The following is a 21,190-nucleotide window of genomic DNA, read 5'->3' as shown; positions in this document are numbered from 1 at the left end:
CTTTGTCCTGCATTCCAGTAAATATTAGCGGGAATATAACCTGAAATCGAAAGCAATTGTGAGTAGAGATCACTTTTAATCATAATATTCATTTTCTAATCGGCAATATGTTTTATATAATTGTATTTTATTAAAATTTTTATTTATCATTTTTGTCTAGCAGAAAATTTTTAAATTCCTAATAAGATTTTTTTTTTTTTTGAAAAATTAAATAAAACAATAGGATTTGCAACAATAAGGGAATATATTTGTATTCTAGGTATAAATTACAATAAAAATTTGCAAAAATTTTCCAAGAACCAAAAAGACTGTTATAATTTTCAACTATGGTAATTTCAGTCTGATAGTTTCCAAAATTTGCTTAACATCTCGAAATTGATCTTTGACATCATTTATCTCATCAGCAATTGTTTTCATCTGTAAATTGAACTTTTGCATAGACGATTCGAAAGTTGATCGTAAATTATCTTCAACTCCTTCATCGGTGGTCCATGAATCTTTTTTCAAATAATCACCACTCTTATCGTCCATCATTGGATTACGTTTACGAGCAATTTCAAAAGCAGCCTTCAAAATATCCCTAGGAAGACTCTTATCTATTGGATTCAATGGTCTCACGACAAAAATATCATTTAAATTTCTCATCTCATGCTTTGGTATTAATTTCAATAGAAATGAGAGAATTGATATTTTACATTGAACCGTTTCCGTATAGAGAATTAATTTCGTCTGTCGTACCAATTTTGTGACGCCCGCATGTGTTCGTAAACCCTGAATGTCATGGACAGCAATGCCTACGAGTAAATTCATTAAAATAACAGCAATGAAAATAATAAACAGCAAACAGAGAATTTGAGCACAAATTCCAAGGGGATGAAAAAAACTATTTGAAAAAGAATCTTTTAAATATGAATGACTGATGAGTCCCTCAAAGTCCAATTCACCCGCCATCATTGCAAGAATTTTAATCAATCCCGTGAATGGATTACGAAACGACGGTTCTCTGGTGTAAATCACACAAAAACTTAGAGTAAATCCAATAAGCAGTCCCGAATAAGCGAATAAAAGTTTTGCAAATTCAAATTGAATGTGCGTGAACATTGCGACGTATGTGCCAAAAGTTGGGAGTTGTCCAATCATCAACATTAAATTAGTCCATGCGCTAATAATTGCAAATGCGCCGAAATAATTTTGCCAATCGTAATTTTTTCCCGTATAAATGAAACTTGTTATAAAAACACTCGAAATTACGAAAAAATCAAGAAGACTCTCCAAATTCCATAAACAATGTTTAATGCATCTATTCATCCAGAAGGCAAGAATTTTTCTCGGCAATGTAAAACATGTGAGTGTCAACCACATGTACCATTCAAATTCAATAATCCCCTTGGAAAAATGTTGACAAATAAAATGTGTCTCTTCTATTGAATTATAACATTTAAATGCTAACGCGCTCAATATATACGACGTCATAAATATAATTGTCAGTGTATATTGAAAAATATTGAAAATATAAAATCTTCGAATTTTCTTCCATTTGAGATATAAAAAAGCCATGACTAGAGGATGTGATAATAATTCTTTTCGATTCTCACTAATGAATGTATTAATAACACTTGTCTCGGGTTTTTTTCCACTTGGCAGTAGAGTCTTGAAATCGAGACTCATTTCAATTTCACGATTCTGACAACCTGGTCGTTTTAATTTTATCGACGAGTCCAATTTTGAACGAAACACTTCGAATGATTCGGGAATTTTTCTCAGGATTATATTTAAGGCTGAGACACCTTTAGTGGTGGTACAACTCACATCGGCACCATTCAAAATCAGAATTTCGGAGCATTTCGATTTTTCGTTTAGTGATGCAATGTGAAGGGGTGAATAACCCGCTTTGTCGATGACATTCACTAGGGCACCGTGTTTTACGAGAATGTCGATTAAACGATAATCGCACCACGACGACATTGTTGCGTAGTGAAGAGGTGTGCGATCCATCACGTCAATTGCATTCACGTCGACCTGGTGATTTTCGATCAACATTCGACAGCAATTTATCGAATAAACGGAGCAAGCGACATGAAGTGGTGTCTCGCCGAAACTATTTTTTTGCGTTGGATCAGCTCCATGCTCGAGGAATAATTCGACAATTGATTCAATTTTTGCTTTGATGGCGTAATGTAGCAGTGGATTTGTCTTTGATATTCCTGGGTCATTCAAATTGGCTCCATTTTGAAGGAGTAATTTTGCAGCCTCGTAGGATTTACCAGCAACTGCCAAGTGTAAACAACTGCGACCGTCGATAGGACTCACGTAATTTAAATCCAAATTTTTGTCAATTAGATATTGAACAGAAGAAATGTGGCCTGAATAGCAAGCTGTCATGATTGCATTCGATCCACCGAAACAAGTGTTGTGAACATCAACACCCGAGGATTCGAATTTCGGTAGAAGATGTGTTAAACCACGAAAAGCTGCCCAAATAAATGCACGATTTCTAAATTCCACTTCATTATCGGGAAAGAGAATTCCATTTTTCTCCGGGATTATTCCCAATTCCATTTTTAAAAATTGCTTCAATTCGTCGGCTGACAAAATTTGTAGAATGAAACCCAGTAGATTTAGACCTTCGAATTCACGACTTTTCAGATCGTTGAAAGCTTTCTCCATGAAAGAGTCGTTTGTCGAAAATGACGAATCTTCGATGTTTATTCTTATCTCCTGGGATTTTACAATTTCTTTCTCAGTCATCGATTCTTGAAGAATTATCGGTGATTTCAGTGAACTGTAGGATTTTTTCAGAGAGTCTGAAAGGTCGTCGGCTCTCAGTTGATCGTAGACGAAACTTGCGGAAAAGTGTCGTCGACTAGTGTCGTAAGTCGGCGACAATAGGGACATCTCATTTTTATCCTGATGATTAATAGTCAACAGACTTTTCGGTCTCCTTCCAATTCCTTGTAGGTGGTCCTTAAACAAACGTATTATTCTTAAAAAGTGAAATTTATTAATTATTAATTCAATTTTCAATAAATTATATTAAAATTAAATTAAATTGAAACAAAATAAAATTTGAAAGAAAAATTTTAAAATTCTTCAACCAATTTCTTCTTTGGCAAAGAAAAATGAATAATATTTTCACCACGAATAAAATTAGCAAATTCCTTAATTGAAAATTTAATAAATCCGAAGAAAAGTACATACCATATTGATTAATTCAGCTTCTTCCATTTGAAAATAATTGTCGAACTCCATTTTTCGAACTATAAAAATTGCGAGAATTATTTTAGAAAAATATTTCCAGAAGAGAAAATTATACTTTCATATGTAAAAAAAATAAAAATTTTTACAAAAGTGTAGAAATATTTTCACGAGTTGCGAAAAATTTTTATGAAACGCTCCAACTGAAGTCTGTCGTCTCAATGAATTACAAATTTTATTTGAATTGCGTTTACACAACTACTAATCTAGAATATATCTTGTATAGGGGCGTGTCCCTGATTTTATATTTTCCTCCATGGAAAATACTCATATCTTTTAATCAATGAAATTACAGGTGAAGAGAAAGAAATTTTCACTAATTGTATTAGTTGAAGATTAGAATTTTTTTCACCTTTTTTCTTTATTTATATTTAATTTAATTATACCGGAAGTAAAACTGATAAAATTGATCAAAGAAAAGAGAAAAAAGAAAAAAGTTGTATGAAACAGATAAAAATTATTAAATACTTATTTGGACGTTTTTAAATAAAATTAGATGTTTATGTTAATTTTCTTGTAATTGTGTTAAAAAGCAATGTTACGGTCAAGGTCTCGGACCCTTATCAAGAATAATCAAATAAGTATTTGAAATAAGTTTTCATAATTATTTTTAACCTTGAAAAAAACGTCGACTTTTCACAAATTATAATATTTTTTTTTAATTTAAAATATTCGTTATTTACGCTATATTGCGTAATTTGCGAACTAGCAATGAACTTGACTTATTAATTAAAGGGTAGCTTTTTATCCATCTCATTAATTATCTTTGTGCCCTTATCTATCACGAGAAATTTACTACATCATTATAAGCCAAAATAAAGTGAATCGATTATAATAATAGGGAGTGTTAACAATTACTCTCCTTTAACGAGACAGAGTGAAAATTCAATTTTCTAATTGCAATGAAAAAAAGGACAATTTTCAGTTTTATTTTTTATTGTCACATTTACAAACATTTCTTAAAGTGTAAAATGAGTCGTAAAAAAACCAATAACTGAAAAAACAAAATGTATAAATTTCATATTTACATTTTCAGTACAATGAAAAAATTTTGTTTTAATAGTAGACATGGATCAAATTAATTAAGAAATTACAAAGATTTAACTCAATAAATAATTCAAGGACTTTGGATTTGACATTGAATAATTCAAAAAGATTTTTAATAATTAAAATATTTTTCTTTTCTTATTGTTTTAATTTACTTTCAATACGTTGTGAATTAAATTCTCTAAGATTTTCTTAGTGTCTAGTAATTGATCCTTAATGAAATGTATTTCCTCCTCACTGGCTTTCATTTGCAGTGATAATTTTTCAACAGCCAATTGTACATCCGATTCGGAACCATCCTCACTGAGTTGATTGGTCCACGAGATAAATTCACACAAATTATCATCATCCTCATTAATTAGTGGACCATTCTTTTGAGCAATATCGTAAGCCGATTTCAATATATCCTTAGGCAATCGTTTCTCCAATGGATTCAGTGGTTTAACAACAAGAACGCGTTTACGATTTTCCACATCGATATTGTGATCGGACATCCATTTGCGAAATAAATAGGGAATTCGACCATTATGAAGGACCATTTCCGTGAAAAGAATTAATTTCGTCTGACGCACTAATTTCGTTAAACCAGCGTGATTACGTAAACCCTGAATATCATGAACAGCAATGCCTACGAGTAAATTCATTAAAATCACCGTAACAAATACAATGAACAAAGTAAATAGAATTTGCGAACAAACGGAAAGCGGATGATAAATTACAAATGAACCGTCAGTCATTAAATCGGCCTGATTTATCAGGCCCTCGAAATCTAATTCTCCCGCCATCATTGCAAGGACTTTTATCAAGCCCGTGAATGGATTGCCGAATGATGGTTCACCAACGAAGATGACGCAGAAACTTATCGTGAAACCAATGAGAAGTCCCGAGTAGGCGAGAAGAAGTTTCGCGAATTCAAATTGTATGTGTGTGAACATTGCCACGTAGGTGCCAAAAGCGGGAAGTTGACCAACCATCAGCATGAGATTGGTCCACGCGCAAAGAATAGCAAAAGCTCCGACATAATTCTGCCAATCGTAGGTGCGACCCGTGTAGATGAACGATGTTAAAAATACGCTAATCACAACAATTGCATCAAGAATATTTTCAATATTCGAAAAATATTGCTTCACCGATTTATAAACCGTGAATGCCATTACTTTCCTTGGTATCGCCACCGACGTCAGTACCAATGACAAATACCATTCAATTTCAATCACCGATTTTCGAAATAAAAAACTCGAGACACGTTTATTGTTGCATATTTTGCTATTTATCGCCTCGTCCGTATTGTAGCATTTATAGGCCAATGCAGTGAGTACATAGGTCGTCATACACATCACCGTCAGTGCATAGAGGAAAATTCGGAGAAGATAAATTTTCCTTATCTTCTCCCATTTGAGATGAAGGAACGCCATGACAAGAGGATGCGACAAAAGATCCTTACAATGCTCCTGTACAAAAGTATTGATAAAACTCGTCTCACAATGATTATTACTCGGGAATAGTATATCAAATTCCATTCTCATCTCAAATTCCCGATTATGTGGCACCGGTCGTTTCAATCTAATCGACGCGTCCAATCGTCGACGAAACACCTGCAACGATTCGGGTATTTTCCGTAAAATAATATTCAACGCCGAAAGACCAGAATTTGTCGTTGCGCTCACATCCGCACCGGCCCAAATCAACGCCTCAACACAATGTGACAATTCATTCAGCGAAGCAATGTGCAAAGGTGAAAAACTCGTCCTATCGAAAACATTCACCTGCGCTCCATGTTTCAATAAAAGTTTCACTAATTCCGCCGATGACGATGTATTCATCACGGCATAGTGCAATGGCGTTCGATGCATACGATCAACAGCATTCACATCCGTTCCCTGTGCGGACAAAAGCATTTTTGCGCAATTTATCGACTGCACGAAACAAGCGACATGAAGTGGCGTCTCACCCAAACGATTCTTTTGCGCAAGACTTATTCCCTTTGCCAACAATAATTCAACAACCGATTCCGATTGTGCCTTGATACTGCAATGAAGAACCGGTTCCATCTCCTGTGAACTGAGTGTATGTAATTTCGCCCCATTGTTGATCAATAATTCAGCAGCGTCCTTTGAATTAGCAATAGCCGCAATATGTAAACATGTGTAATTATTAATCAAACTCGTGTGATTGACGTCGACATTTTTTTTCATCAAATACTCCAAACAGGGAATATTACCCGAGACACACGCGACCATTATCGAATTTGCACCCGTCACCGGATCAATATAATGAACATCAACGCCAATTGATTCTAAAATAGGCAAAAGATGAATTAAACCACGAAAGCATGCCCAGAGGAAGGCGATATTTTTAAAATTCTCATGACAATTGGTGAATAATTTACCGCTCTTTAATTTTGTTATATTGACACGTTCCATTTCCAGGAGGAGTTTCATTTCGGTGACATTGAGGGAGGACCAGATTTTTGTCATGAGACTCGTTCCATCGACTTTCATGTGTTTCAGTGCCTCGAGATTGTCGAAGAAGAGGGAATCGTCGACCGGTGGCGGTTCACCGGCGTCAATTTCAATTGGATTTGTGTCCTTTGTCTCGAGGCCCTTCTCAACGCAAATTGATTTAATGGATTTGTGGATTGGTGTGATGCCCTTGAAAAATGGATCCTTATTCACGTGATCGTAGAGACAGCCCACGGAATAATGACGGGGCTTTGTTTCTTCATTTAGTAGCGGACACGGTGGTTGAGTGTCATTTTTTCCCAATTTATAGAATGACGTCGAACTCTCCGATCTGCAGAAAATTCTATCGGGTGGCGATTTCTGACTAATTGAATAAATCTGTCTAGGTAGGGCCTGAAAACAAAAATACAATTTAGAATCGATTATTCACTTTTACTGTTGTTTTTCTTTGTTACAAAAAAGTAAAATTAAAATAAAGTCTCACCTTTTCTTGCGTGGCGACATTGTCGTACCCCATATTGTCTTAATTAAAAATTAAATCCTTATCGATTTTGATCAGATTTGTAAATTATTTAAAGATGGCTGCATCATTTTTTTTCTTTTCCTTTACATGGCACAGGTTGAGTGATACCGATCTTGTTCGCTCACTTCTAAACACTGTTAGGCGTGTAAGGTCGTTTAAACCACTTTAGATCAAACGTCGTCATTACCTTCTATATATTTGAAGTCGTGTCATTTCCCTTAATGTGTTACAAGCTCGGTTACGAATTGCGCATTCATATGCGAAGATATATAGGACATAGACAATCAGTTTATTTCCTTCCAGGGGAATGCGTACTGCTGGCTTTTATTCAGGAAAAAATTTACAGAAATATTTTTGCTAAGAAATTCTTGACAATGTTTAAGAGAAGATAAAATTAAGTGAAGAAGGTATTAAAATTTCGTCCAAATATTTCGTAAAATACAAGATAGAAACGAGTATTCGTGTAACAGTAGCAAATGAAATCTCTCATCTTTAAACGTGACCATCCACTTGATTCAGAAATTTCATATTATTGCAGGAAGCAGTTACTTTAAACACATTGACTTCACTTCGATGAACAAGATTAATTCTCTCTCGCCTTTTTCAATTCTATTTCTGCCTTTTTCTCAATTTTTCTTGTTTCTATTTATTTTTATCTTCAGTTTCTTCTTAAAATTAAAATTTCCATTGTTTTGTTTTTCAGCGGAAATTTTCCTCTCTTTACCACTTTCCTCTTTTTTGAAGATCTGAGAAGTCTTCCTGGTCGGATTCGAAAATTAAAAAATCCTTCGTCCAGATGAGTCCATTTAGCCTATCTTCAAAAAATAACACAATATTATATTGAAATGTTTTCAGAAAACTCTAATCTTTTTTATCTCTTTCGATTAGATAATTTTTGATCTCCAAAAAAAAATTTGAATCAACTTTTTTTCGGTGGAAATTTTAATACTCCAGGTTAATGTAGGTAACACGTGAAGAAAGCAGTCTTTTTATACAAGAACTGAGGAATCGCGTCAAATATTTCATTAATATACCGACGAAAAAATAATTCTTTTCTCTCCAAAAAAAGTGGGAGAAAAAATTTGTCAATTCAGAAATGCAATGATATGCACGAAATTAATTTTTTTAACTACAAACTTAAAGGACAAAATTTCAATTAATCACGTATTTCATTAATATTTTACACGTAATGTTTAATTACTTAATTATCATTTTGATAGTCGCTGATAAGTCGTTAACATTAACTGAATCAAATAAAGATAAAAAAAATAATAATATTAATAAAAAAAATTACTTTTTCGAATGTCTTCAATTTAAAAAAAAACTTAGCGTCCTTGCTTTAATAAACTAGAAACATAAAAGCGTTTATTCAATTTCCGACAATCGTGTAATTATTTTTGACAGTAAAGATGCTTCAGAGTATTTTATGAATTTTCAGAAATTTGCGGCTTATTAAATTCTCTTTTTTTCTCTTTTTTTTTAAATTAAATTTGACCTTCCTACTTTCAAACCACTTGTTATGCTATGAGCAAAATTGTCAATTGAATGATACAACAATTTCAACTTGAAGATTTCTATAGAATTCATAATGAACTTACAAGTCTGATATACTTGGGCAAGAATTATTCTCAACATTTCAATTGTAAACATTAAAATTGAAGTTAAAATCGAGGAAAAATTCAATTGATTTTGTTACTTATTTTCCCTCGAATTTTTACTTTCATCAAAATTAGAGAAAAGAGAAAATTTCACTTTAAATAAAATATTTAAATAACAAATTGTTAATTTAAACATTAATAAATATTTTTAAATATTCAAATTAAAGTGAAACTTGTTTATTTTTTTCTTAAAAATTTATTTGTACGGGTAAAAGATTAAATTAGAATCGATTGATATTTTTTTTATTTTGTACCGTTTTGTGTTTATTTTGCTTTCTTACAAAAAGAGCAAAATATAAATCTCAATTTATAATTATAAATTTGCGAATATTTTTAAAAAGTATAATAAAAATTTTTACGAAGTTCATAATAGAAATTGTAAAATTACTAAAATCGAAAAGTGAATACAAAATTTTAATTTTATTTACTTATAAAATATCGGGAAAAAAAATACTATGCCTATGATCACACTATATGAATTGAGCAACTATTTTTATAAATTCTAAGTGAGCATTATAACTAAATTGTTCTTATGAATATGCATTTTCTTTTATACGAAAAATCACTTCACTATTTTTTTCAATTTTCTTAATATTATACAATTCTTACAATCGTAATTATACATCTGTATTTATTAATTTTTTTTTATTCAATTATAATCATATAGATTGCAATTATATAATTGTAATTAAACAATTATAAATATCCAAATGGCTTATCATTCTTTTTTCAATTCTTTGAAACTTCATTCTACAATAAGAATGGATCAAAGTAAAAAAAAAAAATATTCTCCATTCTTTTTTCTTCGCCATATTATAAATATTACATTGGACGGAATAAGAATTTCTCTTAGTTCTTTATTTTTTAATAATTATTTTTTGGAAAATAAAAGACTAATGAAAAATTATCCTACAGTAAAAAAATAATCTTTGACCGTATCTGATTTTAACGAAAATGTTAAAATTCAAACAAATAAATGAAGATAAAGTATTGAAAGCTCAATGAAATTCGATTTGAGATTACGCATTTTTTTCAAATATTACAAAAAAAATTAACAACTGCTAAAAATATATTTTTATTTTTTTGTGAAAAAAAATTTTTTCTAGCAATTTTTTCGATTTATTGATGCGTAATTTCAAATAAGTGCCACTAACAGATAAAATGACTAGGCGTCTACACATGCTTTTAAAACAATTGAAACAATTTAAAACGTTTACCCATGAGCACATAATCATAAATTAAATGCAATTTCGAGGGTTGTTATTTTTAAAACATCCTTGAAATTGAAAAATTTATCAGCGATTTCATTTTTTTTTGGTTGAAAAATAAATGAAAAAATCATTTCATATGATTGTTAAATTAGGAAAAATCACAAATTTTCATTAATTGCATTTGGATTGAAACGTTGATCCAGCGCAAGAGCCATAACGAGATCTTGGATAAGTTTGTGATTTTCCTGGAAAATTTTTTTCAATTCCATCACTTGACTTCTTAATTTGACATTATTTTCGCTCAACAATTGTTCATAATTACCATCACGTCTTATCGAGGAGTACATATCATTTTTTGAATACGGAAAAGCAGTATTATTACTTTTATTACTCGACATTGTGCCAGAAATAAATTTCTTTTCTCTCGCAACTTTGTGTGCCGAAGCCAAAACTTCCGGCGGAAGCCTCTTTTCTCGTGGATTCAATGGTCGAACAGTTAATACAGCCTTGAGTGGCGATGGAAGAACCAAAGCAGTCCAACGCAACAATTTCATCAATCGTCTCGGCACAAGACCCAAAAATAGAGCCGTCTCAACATCACAAATGAGTTTTGTTTGTCGCACGAGTTTTGCCAAGCCAGCCGTCTTTTGCAATCCCTTAATATCATGAACAGCAATGCCAACCAGTAAATTCATGAGAACAATCGTGACGAACAGGAGAAATAATACAAAGGATAATTGTGCCGAAACTTGCAACAATATCCAAGAAGTCCCGCCAACATCAACCGGACGACCACCTTCCTCCTCGGGGAAGAATAATTCCTCAAAATCCAATTCCCCCGTCATCATCACCAATACTTTTATCAAACCCGTATGCGGACTACTAAATGATTTCGATCTTGGAAAAATAACACAAAAACTAGCCGTAAATCCCACCAGGAGGCAAGCATAGGCGAGCAATAATTTGAAAACCTGCGCCTGAACACTAGTGAACATTGCAACATAGGCACCAAACATCGGCAATTGTCCAATCATCAACATCAAATTACTCCAACCGCAGAGGACCGCAAATGCACCAACGTGACTCTGCCAAGTATAAGTCCTTCCCGTATAAACGAACGACGTTGCAAATACGCTCACAATAACGCACCACTCTACCATATTTTCCGCTTGCGTAAAAAATTGCCGAACCGACGAATAGGTGAAAATACCAGCCAATTTCCTCAGACACTCGAGAACCGTTAATACAACCAAAGCGTACCATTCGATTTCCAATACAATCGGATTCGTGTAGAGAAAACCATTCAATCCAGTCGAATTCGCACACAACGGTGTTCCAGGATTATCCAACTGTCCATGCGACTCATTATAACAATTGTGAGCCAACGCCGTTATAACCCATGCCGTCAACACCAAAACGTACAACAAATAAAACAACAATCGTCCAACATAGTACTTCCGAATTTTCTCCCACTTCAGATAGAGAAACGACTGACACAACGGATGCTCTAAAATCTCCTTATAACCCTCCTTGACGAACGTTCCCAAATAACCAATCTCCCCCTGCTCCTGATGCTGCAAGAGCGGATGAAAATCGAGTCGCAATTCAACCTCACCGGTCGCCGATCCATGCTGATGGAGCGATATCGACGAATCCAATTTCTCCTTAAAAACATTCAACGACGTTGGTGTTTTCCGCAAAATTATCGACAGAGCCGTCGTTCCGCCTTTCGTCCGCGCACTCAGATCCGCCCCTCTCTTTATCAAGATATCCACACACTGGGACAATTCATTAACAGCCGCAACGTGTAACGGCGTGTAACCATATTTATCCGCCTTATTAACATTCGCCATTCTCGTAATCAACAAATCGCTAACGTCATAAGCCAACAGCGATCGTCCCAAAGCCAAATGCAGTGGCGTCCGTCCATCATTATCCTCCGCATTCGGATCACAATTCGCCTTATGCAACAGGATCTCAACACACTCCAAACAATGCGAACGTGCCGCCAAATGCAGCGGTGTGTGTCCTCGTGAATTCTTCATCCTCGCGCTCGCTCCATTTTTCAGCAGCAACTCCACATTCTCCACACAACCCGCCTCGGCGGCAAGATGCAAAGCCGTATCCCCCTTCTTCGACGCCAAATCCACTTGACAACCACTCGACAACAAAACCTCCAGACAAGTCGAATCACCCCTGTCAGCCACATGATGAATCGGCGCATATCCATTCTTATCCTTAACATTCAAAGCCGGATTATCCTTCGCCAACAGATGCAGAACATTAAGAGCATTACTCCTAGCCGCCGAATGCAGTACCGACTCATCGCCCAACGGCGACTCCTGACTATAACCCTGCTGCTTAAAATGCTGCGTCACATCCACCGAATCTCCAAAAGCAGCATAATGAAACGGTGTGTGCGCTTTTCTCGAATTAATATTAGCACCATTGGTAATCAAATACTTTACCCCCGTCATTGAATTACTATAGGCGCACAAATGCAGTGCCGTCAAGCCTAATTCCTGTTCCGAATGATTTAAGTCAGCGCCGCATTTATGCAACAGGGGAATTAAATCCCCACGGCCTAGAAAACTCGCCTGCAGTAAAAGAGCATTTATCTCCGATAATTTATAACCATTCCCCAACTCCTCACTATCGATGGTTATTTTCAAAGTATCTAAATCGTCTAATAGTTGAAGACGACCACCAACTCCTCGCATATGTTCAACGAGGAGATTTCTTATCAAATCATTCGTCACCTGTACTGCACAATTTTTCTCATCGCTTATCGAACTTTCACTAATGCACATCGAGTAACAATGTGGCTCCTCAACAGGCGGTGGTGTTCCATATTCCATCGAACGATCATCCAACGTCCATCCTTCCTCCGTTTCCGGTGTCACTGGTCTCTTCGACACGAGCCATCTTGTCAGCAGGAGAGAAGTCGCTGATTTTGATTTTAAACAAGGGGGAGTTTTCACCATTGGCGATTGCATACTAAACGCACGTTCCAATTGCACTCGTTTCCTCGCTGCTGGCAAAACCGGCGGTGTTGATTTTTGATCACCCATTGTGTTTTAACTCAGGATCATTTCTCTAAAATAAATAAAATGAAAATTAATTTATAAATTTTTGCCACAGTGGAACAAATCAAAAATAAAAAAAAAATGATAACGTCTTGAATGAAAAATTCTTCCTGAATATAATTAAGAGGACGACGAATGTCAATTGAAAAATTGTTTCAGCTCTTGATGTTCCATTTTGAAGAATAAAAAAATAAATTCCAAGAATTTACAGTGAATCACTTATATTGAGGTAAACAAGAAAATTACCGGCTTTAATTTGAGTGTAATAATGACTTTTTACTCGCTTCAAGGTAACTTTCAAAATAAATTAATTCTTTGAGATTAAAATGAGAATACAATTGAAACTACTCTTAGAGGACAATCACACCTGACAATCACCTTTTGAACTTGAACTATAAAGATGTCGATATTGAAAAGTTAAATATTCTGATAATGAAAGTCACGACAATGTACCAAGATCATTCTGTCTGGCTGACCATTCTGACACTGACTGAACGACGTAACCAAGCTGGTCTTTGGTTGATCTTAAGCACTATATAATAAAAGGAGGCACTCACATGTGACACAGAATTGCACATATGCAGAGAACGTGGAAAGAACCAAGCAAACCGGTTGACTTCGTGGACCACGATTGACTGACTATTTTTTTCAATGATGCTATTAAAGCAAATCTAACTTATTCAAAGTACAGTAGCGTTGAAGAAAAAATAAAAACCAAATACTATATTTAACTTTCTTTTTAACATTTTTGTTATTAATTTGTCCAAGCACGAATTTATCAGCAAAAAAAACTCCGATTTCGATTAAATAGCGATTAAAGATTGTCTTTAATCTCTCTTGTCTTATTTCACGTGAAATTAATCTCTTTTTTTTTATTTTTCCCTTATTTTTTTAATTTTCCCCTTATTTTTGTTTATTCAAAATGGAAAAAATTGATTTACATATCTTGAATTGACTGGAAAATTAAATTAATGACAATAATAGAAAAAATTAGAGAAACGAGAATAATTGAAGGGAAAAATTAAATTAACGACAATAATCGAATAGAAAAATTAAACTAACGAGAAATTGAAAAATTATTTAAAGGAAAACGAAAATAATTGAAAATTTTTACCAGTGTTATTATTTTTGTTTATTCAAAATGGAAAAAATTGATTTATCTTGAATTGATTGGAAAATTAAATTAATGACAATAGTAGCAAAAAATTAGAGAAACGACAATAATTGAATGGAAAAATTAAACTAACGAGAAATTGAAAAATTATTTAAAGGAAAATGAAAATAATTGAAAATTGAAGAAATGACAATAATTGAAGGGAAAAATTAAATGAACAGTAATTGAATGGGAAAAAAAAATAAATTGACGACAATAATCGAATGGAAAAATTAAATTAACGACAAAAATTGAATGAAAAAAATTAATTGTTAAAGCAAGGAAATAAATTAGTTTTTATACAAAAAGGGCAAATTAAAATCAAATTCTTTAAAATGCAGTCATTTCTATTTTGCATTCTGGACCTCTAAACGAAAAAAGGATCACAAACTTGTTTCGAATTTAGTTTTTATTAGGGGACTCCCATGTTATTCAAGAAAAGAAGAAATAGACAGAAACGTGTTCTTAAATTAGAAAAGGAGAAAAATTTTACTAAAAATGTTTTAAAATTAAAAAAAAAAATTTCTGAATATTTAAATAAAATTTTAAATAAAAATAATTAATATACAATCAATGTGTAAAATTACAAATTTAAAGGCCTCGGGTCGTTGTTTAATTTATTTTATCTATTCAAGTTTTTATTTTATTTAATAATAATTTAATTAATATCTAATATAAAAATTTAATTTTAATTTAATTTAATTAAAAATATTTTAATATTAAATAAAATCATTTTTTTAAGATTTTTTCCTGGAATTATTTTTTAAATCAATTGTTTTTAATAATTTTGAAAAAGTTTTTTGGAGAATTATTTGTTCAAAAAAAAAAGGAAAGTTCGCTTGAAATAAAATTTGAAATTCAATTATTTTCAATTCAATTTCATGAAATTTTGATTACTTGAAAATTTTTCTATTAAAAATATGTTAAAAATTCCAAAAAATTAATAACTCATTTTTAAAAAATTTACATCAAATTGTTTCAAAGAACTGTCTTGTTTAAATTTGTAATTAAAATTATTCAAAATTCAAATCTTATAAAAATTTTAATTTGAAGCCTTTTGAAATTTAATTATTTCCAAAAATTTCGACTATAACTCTTCCAATATTTACTTATTTTCTAGAATTTTTAATTCGATTTCTTGTCTAAATTTATTATTCTTATTTATTTTCACAAACATTTTTAAGAATTGAATAAATCAAGAAATAAAAAAAAGTTTACTTGAAATGCATTTTAAAATTCAATTATTTTCAATTCAATTCTACAAAATTTGCAATTATTTGAAAAAATCCGAAAGGAGTTAAAAAATAATTCGAAAAACATTTATCAGCAAATGTTTTAAAAATAGTTTTTGACAATCAATTTTATTTCATTTTTAAATTTATTCTTATTTGCGAAAAATTTGTATCTTAATTAATTTTATTATCCAATTGTTGTCGTTTCATTATTTATTTTCTATAATTGATTTTTTATCGTTCACATTTCGAAAATGCCTAGAATATATTTTTTTTATGGATTCTGATGACGCACAATAAAATTTATGGCATTAATTTGTGTTTTATAATACTTGAATCTGCACTCCAGGTGCATATGTCAAATTCAAATATTTTTATCTTTACTTGTATCCTGTTTTAAAAAGTTTATAGAAAAAATTGGAAATATTACTAAAAGAGAAAATTCACACGTGTTGTATAAGATATTATTAAATATAAAAATCAGCATAGTTTTTTCGTATTGCTTGATTTATAGTTTGCTATAAATATGCAAAAAAATACTAACTTTCAAAAAAATTAATTTTTTGAAAATTAAAAATTAAATAAATAAAGAAAAAAAAATATTTGAGATTATTTTCTATGAAAAATAAATAAATTTTATATTTATATGGAAAATTTATTTTAAAATTAAAATTAAGTGTTCTACTTTTGATTGCTTTTCTCGTTCAATTAAAACCGGTTATTTATTTAAACTGAAAATTTTATGACCTCCTTAATATTTTTATCACTTGTTGCAAATTCGATATTTTTTCTTTTCTTGTAAATTGTAATAAAATCGCACGTAATTTTTTGTTTATCTGAATTAATTTAGATTAATAAGAAATTAATAAAAATTTTGTTGTTATTTATTTGTCAAAAGCGAAATATAAAAGATTATTAATTACGTGATGGAAACAAAAAGTACGTTTTATAATATTTACTTTTTGTTTGAAAAAAATTTTGAAGAAAATATTTTCATTGATTGCAATTTTAAGCAGATTGAAATTTATTTAAAAATATTCGCACGTGTTATTATATTTTTAAATCAAGCGTATGTTTACCTGAGTAACGGCGCCGTAACAATGCACTAAAGTATCTTAAATATGAGAAGGTCGTTGATGACTAAACCAGACGAATGAGAGGTTCTTCCACTTGGCGAGGAAGTTTTTTTTGAATAGCGGTAAAGCACTTTCTAGGTGTAATTTACCTGCACATGAAAAGGTCGCAGCAAAACTGAAAACACAAATAAATAATTTTAATCAATTAATTTTTAGACATATTATGGTAAAAAAATTCTATACTAACAATATTTTTTCTTCCTTCTTATAAATTAATACCAATTTACTATTAATAATTCCCGAGTAATTAGTTTTTGCAAAAACACAATCCATTATTCAGTAAAATAACGAAATCTTTTTTTTAAAATAACAAAATTTAAAATCAGAAAATGTTGTTTTAATTCTCACCGGATGTAATTGGCGAATGTATTTGAGATGATTCATGACCGAAGGTTACTTAATAAAAATAAGCATCCTGCAAAATGAAGAATAGAATAATAAATAATAAAAATTTATTTTCGTATTAATCGCAAGGAAAAAGGAATAATTGACGAAAATTCAAAATACTGCGGTAGTAGATATAATTATTTTACGTAAAGAGACGCACGCAATTGTTAGTTTTTGATTTCTATGGGAATTTTCTAATTTTTCCTGTTTCCTCATTTATTATGAATTATTCAAAAAGTAATAGATTTCTCAATGATGTACGTAATTCAGAGAAACAATTTGTCCGAGAAAACGTAGGTAATAGTAAGAAAAATCTAATCAGAGTGAGAGAATTTAAATAAAAATAAATATCGACTCATTTTATTCACGCATAAAATTAATAAAAATTGAATAAATTGAATAATTCACTTACCTGTGAATGCGCAACAATTGAATACTTGAGTTATTAATCATTTCACATAACTGGTTAAACCAGACGAGAAAAAAAATTTTTTTTGACACGGAAATTATTAAATTTTATACCTAAATACGAATCATTAAAATGAGAAATAAAAAACAGTTCGGATAAGCAATGGAGAATTAGTTTCGTAAATAAATTAATTGACTTTAGTCATATTAATATAATAAACAAAATGAAGAATTCATATCGGAATTATTAATATTAATATTTTTGATATTATTTTTTAATATTCAGTTAAGTTATTACTGAATAGTTTTATAAAAATCTTTAGATGGTAAAAAATTGCCGATTAGAAAATGAGACTATATAATTAATAATTTTTATAAAGTTAAAAACTCACTTGTTCCCTGCTTTGCCAATCATTAAAGTAACGAATATTCTCACCATTGATTGATATTTTACCGGTACCTTCTCCTCGTAGAATTACCTGACCCCTTGCAGACTTTCTTTTGCAATCTAAAATAAATATTAATTAAACATTAATATTCCTTGATCTCTTTAGAAAACAAACAGAGAATTAGAATTACAAATTTTTCTGATTCAATTCTAATTCCTTTTATTGCAGATAAAGAGTAAATGATTTATTTTTTACAAAATCAACTTACCAGGGACACAGACAAAAGGTCTTCCATCTGCGTCATATTGCATCTGGAAAAGAAAGAAATATTAAATATCTTATTAAATAATAAGATAAAAATTGTAATTCTATAAATTTATCTTCTATATTAATAATCGTTGTATTCCGATAATCGGTTCGCAATTTGAAATTAGTTGTTGTTTTCTTTTTTGTTTCCTAACTTTTTGAATAATTTTTCTCTTCAAATGTTTTCAATTTTTAAATTAATGCATTGAAAATCATTAAATTTCTGTAAAGAATTTTATTCAAATTTTTTAAAATCCTAATTACATTCTTTTGAAAAATGCCTTTTAATTTTTTTTTAAATAAGTGAGATTTCTTAATAGTTTTAATTGAAAATTTTTAGTAATCGAATTTTATGAAAAATTTCTTTCAAGTTTTTAAAATAATCGTGTTTGTTAATAACTGAAACATTTGATTTCAACATTTGATTATTGAAGATTATTAAAATTTTTAGAAAATAATTTAATTTCTTTATGGAATTTCATTAAAATATTGAATTCTTTTAAAAAATATCTTTATTTTTTTTTAATATAATCGATTTTGTTAATAATTGTATTAATTGTTATAATTAATAATTTTGCTATTAATTAAATTCTATTAAAATTATTGATACAAAATTGAATTTTCTTAAACAATTTTATTAGAGTTTTTGTAAATAATTAAATTCTTTGGAAAAATTTCTTTAAGTTTGTTGGAAAAAATGTAGTTTTTTAAAATAATTTTAATTGAACATTTTGAAAATAATTGAATTAAACAAAGAATTTTTAAAACTTTTCAAAACAATCGTGTCAGTCAATAATTATAATTGAAAATTTGAATATTGATTTTTTTTAGAATCGAATTGAATATAATTGAATTCCTGAGAAAAATTTTACTATTTATAAAAATAATTGAATTCTTGCGAAGAATTCAGTGAATATTTAAAATTTTTCTATTAATTCTATAAATTAACAACTTTTGAACATTCAAATTAACGAAATATTTTCATAAATTACTGATTGCCATAAAAATTACGACTTCAATTTTACATTTAGAATTTTACTTTATAATTTTTTTTTATAGTGACGCAAAATTATAATAAAAATTGAATTTGAAGAAGAAATAAATAAATTTTCTTCATTAGAAAGTTCTAATTTCTAATTCTAATTTTATATTTAATTAGATTAATTTATTACATATGAGTTATTTTTGTCAAAAAATATCAAACTTACCGGAAGTAGTTCAACTGAATCGGAAATATTTTGTAATTCTTTTCTGTACTTCATGATAAATTCTTTGGCTTCATACGATACAGGATGAGCTGCCAATCTGTCCATAGTGTTTATAAAGTATTCATACTAAAATTATTATAATTAGTTTCTGCTTTTAAAAGATATTTTGTTTCCAAATAATGTAGGAAATAATTACCAAATTATCAGGAACAGTTTCGAAAAGAACTTTTTCAAGCTCACCATTTGTCAACCAAACTGAAGTTTCTAGATCGCTGTAAAAAGTAAAATAAATTTAATTACTTGTGAATTAAAATAAATAGTGTTTCGTGTTTAATTAGCAAATTTCTACGTACATTTTCACATTGTCATCTGGTCGTGAACCTGACATGTAAAGCTTATCTTCTTTTTCATTTAATTTATGTATTTCGTCTGCAATTTTCTGTAAAGTTCATTATATTTAGAAATTGAAAATTAAAGGAAACTTATTATTACTACAAAATTATAAAAAAGATATTGTAAAAAAAATCGAAAAATAGAAATTTTAGAAATAAATTGTAAATATTTTACGTGAAGTGTTTGATAATAATTTGGTCTGCATGTGTAAAACATAGAATGGAAAGGTCTTCCGGATTCATCAAATTCTGCTGCTTTTCGTGGAGGAAATATTTCATCTGGTGGTTTCATCATAGGTTTAGCTTTTTTATCGAATACTCCAGAGGGAAAAAGATATTCTATTGCTTTCTAGAAAAAATTAAATATAAATAAATAAAAAGTACTTTTAAAAAACCAAAACAGAAGTGAATGTTAATTTATCAATTTAAATTTATACTTTAATTTACTAATCTATCTATTATTAGTAATGTAATAAAATTATCAATAATAATTCAGAATTAAATCAAACCAATAATAGTTGAAATATAAAAAAAACTTACATTTATATCATCTTGTGAGAAATTATCCGGATTTTCACCCATCATATTAGCGAGATGTCGTTTTCCAATTTGATATTCAGCTCTCGCTTTTTGCATAAACTCATCTATTCGACAGTTTAATTCATTAATAAACAATTAAATCAAAATAATTAAATATGTATACATTAAAAACAAATGGAATATATTAACTTACTGTGCTCTTTTGAACGTTCCAAATATGCTTTCATAGATTTACTTATTTTTTTACTCGGCCCACCAAAGACAGCAGATTCCAATTCATCGGCTAAATTTTCGGCAATTTCTTCTTTAGCGGCAGAATATGAACATTTATTAAAAATCTACAAAGAAATAATAAATAAAGAGAATAAAAACAATCTTTGAGGTTAGGATTTCTGTCCTCGTCAGGAAGATTAATAATTAATGTTGTTGGTGTAAAGAATATTCATAGAAAAATTAATTTTATTACCTGGCAATTAGTAATTGATAATAAACTATAGAAATTAGCATTTTTCGTTACAAGACTACTGTTATTTTTACTTAAATAACAGATAAATGCACGTGAACTGGAGAACGCCATGTTTCCCCTATTGACACTGTCGTCTGCTCGTCAGGGCTGCAAACAGAAAAATTTGAAATTTAAGTTGGTACAGCTGTAAATTTAAAATTGATAACGACTACATTTTTGTTTAAATATATATTTGAAAATGTTGAAAATAAATGTTGTTTATTATTTATTAACAACAAATTAGTAATAATTAATTAGTAAATAATTAATTTCTTAGTTAAGTACATAATTA

General features: G+C 30.1%; 2 protein-coding genes across 2 annotated transcripts; both read right to left on the bottom strand.

Moving 5' to 3' along the window:
• Positions 1 to 56: 56 nt before the first annotated feature.
• LOC122512467 lies at positions 57 to 13,792 on the bottom strand. The gene is made up of 6 exons (XM_043628309.1): positions 13,621 to 13,792; positions 10,319 to 13,252; positions 9,555 to 9,570; positions 4,453 to 7,157; positions 3,199 to 3,316; positions 57 to 2,964 (listed from the first exon to the last, which is right to left on the bottom strand). The coding sequence occupies exons 2-6, from the start codon at positions 13,225 to 13,227 to the stop codon at positions 325 to 327; spliced, it is 8,388 nt and encodes a 2,795-aa protein (XP_043484244.1). The 5' UTR covers positions 13,228 to 13,252; positions 13,621 to 13,792; the 3' UTR covers positions 57 to 324.
• Positions 13,682 to 20,970, bottom strand: LOC122512466 (28S ribosomal protein S9, mitochondrial). The gene is made up of 10 exons (XM_043628308.1): positions 20,860 to 20,970; positions 20,587 to 20,731; positions 20,394 to 20,497; positions 20,029 to 20,202; positions 19,815 to 19,900; positions 19,658 to 19,733; positions 19,462 to 19,587; positions 18,216 to 18,258; positions 17,951 to 18,066; positions 13,682 to 13,774 (listed from the first exon to the last, which is right to left on the bottom strand). Exons 1-10 carry the CDS (start codon positions 20,968 to 20,970, stop codon positions 13,682 to 13,684), a joined length of 1,074 nt encoding a protein of 357 aa, XP_043484243.1.
• Positions 20,971 to 21,190: the final 220 nt, after the last annotated feature.

Source organism: Leptopilina heterotoma, unplaced genomic scaffold (genome assembly GCF_015476425.1).
Source record: "Leptopilina heterotoma isolate Lh14 unplaced genomic scaffold, ASM1547642v1 Lhet_99, whole genome shotgun sequence".
In the NCBI taxonomy this organism is placed as follows: Eukaryota; Metazoa; Arthropoda; class Insecta; order Hymenoptera; family Figitidae; genus Leptopilina; species Leptopilina heterotoma.
Note: the sequence above shows the minus strand (reverse complement) of the source record. Positions and strands in the feature narration are given on the sequence as shown.

Bases quoted from the DNA above. Each gene is read 5' to 3' on its own strand.
- LOC122512467 (XM_043628309.1), bottom strand. From the start codon at position 13,227: ATGGGTGATCAAAAATCAACACCGCCGGTTTTGCCAGCAGCGAGGAAA. The intron at 3,317-4,452 runs TTAAAACAATAA...TTTTTACATATG, and splicing joins CACAACGTATTGAAAGTAAA to AAAGTATAATTTTCTCTTCT. The intron at 2,965-3,198 runs GTATGTACTTTT...CGTTTGTTTAAG, and splicing joins AAGCTGAATTAATCAATATG to GACCACCTACAAGGAATTGG.
- LOC122512466 (XM_043628308.1), bottom strand. From the start codon at position 20,970: ATGGCGTTCTCCAGTTCACGTGCATTTATCTGTTATTTAAGTAAAAAT. The intron at 20,732-20,859 runs GTAATAAAATTA...ATTTCTTTGTAG, and splicing joins TATCAATTACTAATTGCCAG to ATTTTTAATAAATGTTCATA. The intron at 20,498-20,586 runs GTAAGTTAATAT...ACTGTCGAATAG, and splicing joins GGAACGTTCAAAAGAGCACA to ATGAGTTTATGCAAAAAGCG.